At 36.7% G+C, this 3,096-nt stretch overlaps 1 protein-coding gene across 1 annotated transcript in view; it reads left to right on the top strand.

Annotated features, from left to right (window-relative positions):
• Nucleotides 1-2,740, top strand: part of LOC106868161 (uncharacterized) — a gene marked incomplete at its 5' end in the record, with an annotated part of 81,047 nt that extends 78,307 nt beyond the window's left edge. The window contains 3 exons of the mRNA XM_014913302.2: nt 357-553; nt 1,247-1,464; nt 2,485-2,740. Of these exons, the coding sequence (XP_014768788.2) occupies nt 357-553; nt 1,247-1,464; nt 2,485-2,497 (428 nt within the window). The remainder of the gene's footprint in view (nt 1-356; nt 554-1,246; nt 1,465-2,484) is intronic.
• Between the last annotated feature and the right edge of the window lie 356 nt (nt 2,741-3,096).

The raw sequence follows: 3,096 nt of genomic DNA, 5'->3' as shown, positions 1-3,096 counted from the left end.
TATATACATATACATATACACGACGGGCTTCTTTCAGTTTCCGTCTACCATGTCCACTCACAAGGCTTTAGTCGGTCCGAGGCTATAGTAGAATAGAAGACACTTGCCCAAGGTGCCACCCTTATATTCACTGGTATTTTATTTATCAACCTCGGAAGGATGAAAGTCAGTTAACTCGACGCTTGTTTCGGAATCAGAAGGTAAAGGATCGCAGCTAAATAGCGCCAGACATTGTATTCCTCCAGCCCACTGCTGTCATGTTATGTAATTATTGATATGCCATGATGTGTCCACTGTTATATTAACAGAGGTATCTACTGATTTTGCATTGCTTTCACATAAATTCTTTTCCATAGAACGGAACAACTCCTTTGACATGGATCAGAACCCAAGGATTTTACTGACTGTCCATAAATTAGACGCATGGAAATCGGACCTGGATACAGTTTTCAGCGGACGTAGTCACGTGATCATTTCCCTCCTCCAAGACTACAGACATGGCTCTTCGACCGCGAACAATCTCATCCAGCCGATTGGATTCTGTATTTATAAGGTGACTTTTTATATTGCATGTTTTTGTTTCTTATCGATGATGATGGTGATGATGATGATGATGATGATGATGATGATGATGATGATGATGGTGATGATGATGATGACGACGATTATGATGGTGATGATGATGGTGATGATAGTGGTGGTGATGATAGTGGTGGTGATGGTGTGATGATGACGATCATGATGTGATGATGATGATAATGATGTGATGACGATGATAATGATGTGATGACGATGATAATGATGAACATGATGATGATGATGGTGGTGGTGATGGTGGTGTTAGTCCCTTGTAATAATGTTCTTGTTGACGTTATTGTGGTGGGGCTGTAAAAGCAGAGCAGTGACACGGTGATGGTGTGTTAGTCATGACAACATGTACCGTAGTTTGATTGCATATGTTTCGTTACAAGTAAACGACAGTAGTTACATAACATACTCTACAGCTAACAAATTAATTTTGCATCAGAATACATATAATGAATTTAATATTTATCAGGATTACATTGGTGGATAATTGAAAGAATACATTTATATAATAACTCCTTCTTTCTCACAATCACTCGCTCTCTCTTTTTCACTCGCACTTTCTTTCTCTCTCATTCTCGCCCTCTCTCTCTCTTATACTACTTCTCTATCACTTATACAATCTCTCGTACTATTTCTCTCTCTCTTTAAACAAAACCAGACGAAGTACCCGGAGAAGGACGAGAGGAAGCATCTTTCCAAGCTGACGTTTGTAAGCAAAGAGATGTCAAATGGTGGGTCACGTGAGGTAATCAAACGGACCAATCTGGAGCAGGGAAATTATTTCATTGTGCCATTCTGTTCCAACAAGGAGCATACTGGCGAGTTCATAGTTCGAGTCCTGGCTGAGAAGAACGTCAAAGAGGAGAAATCAGATTGGTGAGTTACGAAAACACTGTGTGTGTGTGTTTTTTGTGTGTGTATGTTTATGTGTGAGTCTGTATGTGTATGCGAGTGTGCGTGCGTGCGTGTGTGCGCGTATGTGGGTGTGAGTTTGTGTACGTGAATGTATATGCGTGTATATGTGTGTACGTCTGTTGTCCTTCGATTCTGTACTCCGAGTCTTGAGCTCCACTTTCAGCTTCTACAGCAGAATGCTTTTAGCAAAGTTAATCGCATTTATTTTTGAATTCCTTTCTTCCAAAATTACTCAACCCTACCAACCTCCACTCTTCACACTGACCCAAACGCCCTCCTACACACACACATTTAGCCTGCCAGTCTTTAACTATTCTTTGTCGCCATATTAACTCTGAGACCTTCGTACCTGACTGCTACAAATAACAAAGGAATACGTTTCGAAGTTAGATTTCATTAACTTACCACCCGTTTTACACACACACATCAACTCAGGCACACGCACACACACACACACACACGTATATTCTTTTACTAACGAATGAGAGTGTAGTTCGTCTGTAAGTTTGTGTTGGAGTTTGTCGAATAAATAAATTTGCTCTAAAATATATATAGAGTACTTTTTATCTTGTCTACAAACATACGCTCATATAAAAACATATACACATACGTTTCTATATCAGTGTGCACGCGCACGTGTGTCTATATATATATATATATATATACATATTTATATGTATATATATGTATTACATGTATACATGCATACGGGGGCACACACACACATGTATGCGAATGTAAATGTGTTTAATTATGTGTGTCTGTATTACTGTATGTATCCATGTGTGTGTGAGTTTTACATAAATGCGTGCGCATACACACACGTACGTGCACACACATATACATACATACATACATACATACATACATGGATGCAACATGTATAATGTATTATTTAATCAACCTGTATATATATATTTTTTTTCACCTGCCTTATATTTTCCTGTTTTTGTTTTCTTTCTCTTCCAACTCCGTACCTAGTAAATTATCCTAGAATGACAGCGAAGAAGAACGAGAAGAACGAGAAGGAGAAGAAGAAGGAAAAGAAAATGCTGGAAGAAGTGGTGGGGGGAGGAACGGTGGGAGAGGAAGCAATGGAAAGAAAGAAATAAAGAGGCAAAGAAAGAAAGGAAGAGAAAGGAAGAACAAGAATAGAAAAGAAAAACAAAGGAAAAAAAAACAAAAAAAGAATCCAAACAGTTACATCCCGAGGAGAAAACTAAAACAAGAATAGCAAGAAATATAACAACAACATCAACAACAATAACAATAATAATAAAAACAATAATAATAATGATAATAATAAAAGTAAGAACATGATAAAAGCAGTGAAGAATTACATGGAACACCGAGTGACTTTGGTGGCAGAAGGAATAATTTGTGCTGCAATTTAGATGTCAGATAAAGCGAGTTACGAGAGAAAGCATAACTACCTTTCATTCATTCGTTCTTATATATATACATATATATATACATGTATATACACACACACATATATATATATATATATATATATGTATATATATATATATATAAACATATATATGTATACATATATATATTATATACATATATATATATATATATATATAT

Source organism: Octopus bimaculoides, chromosome 23 (genome assembly GCF_001194135.2).
Source record: "Octopus bimaculoides isolate UCB-OBI-ISO-001 chromosome 23, ASM119413v2, whole genome shotgun sequence".
In the NCBI taxonomy this organism is placed as follows: domain Eukaryota; kingdom Metazoa; phylum Mollusca; class Cephalopoda; order Octopoda; family Octopodidae; genus Octopus; species Octopus bimaculoides.
The sequence above is the reverse complement of the archived record's forward strand: the minus strand, read 5'-3'. Positions and strand labels throughout refer to the sequence as shown.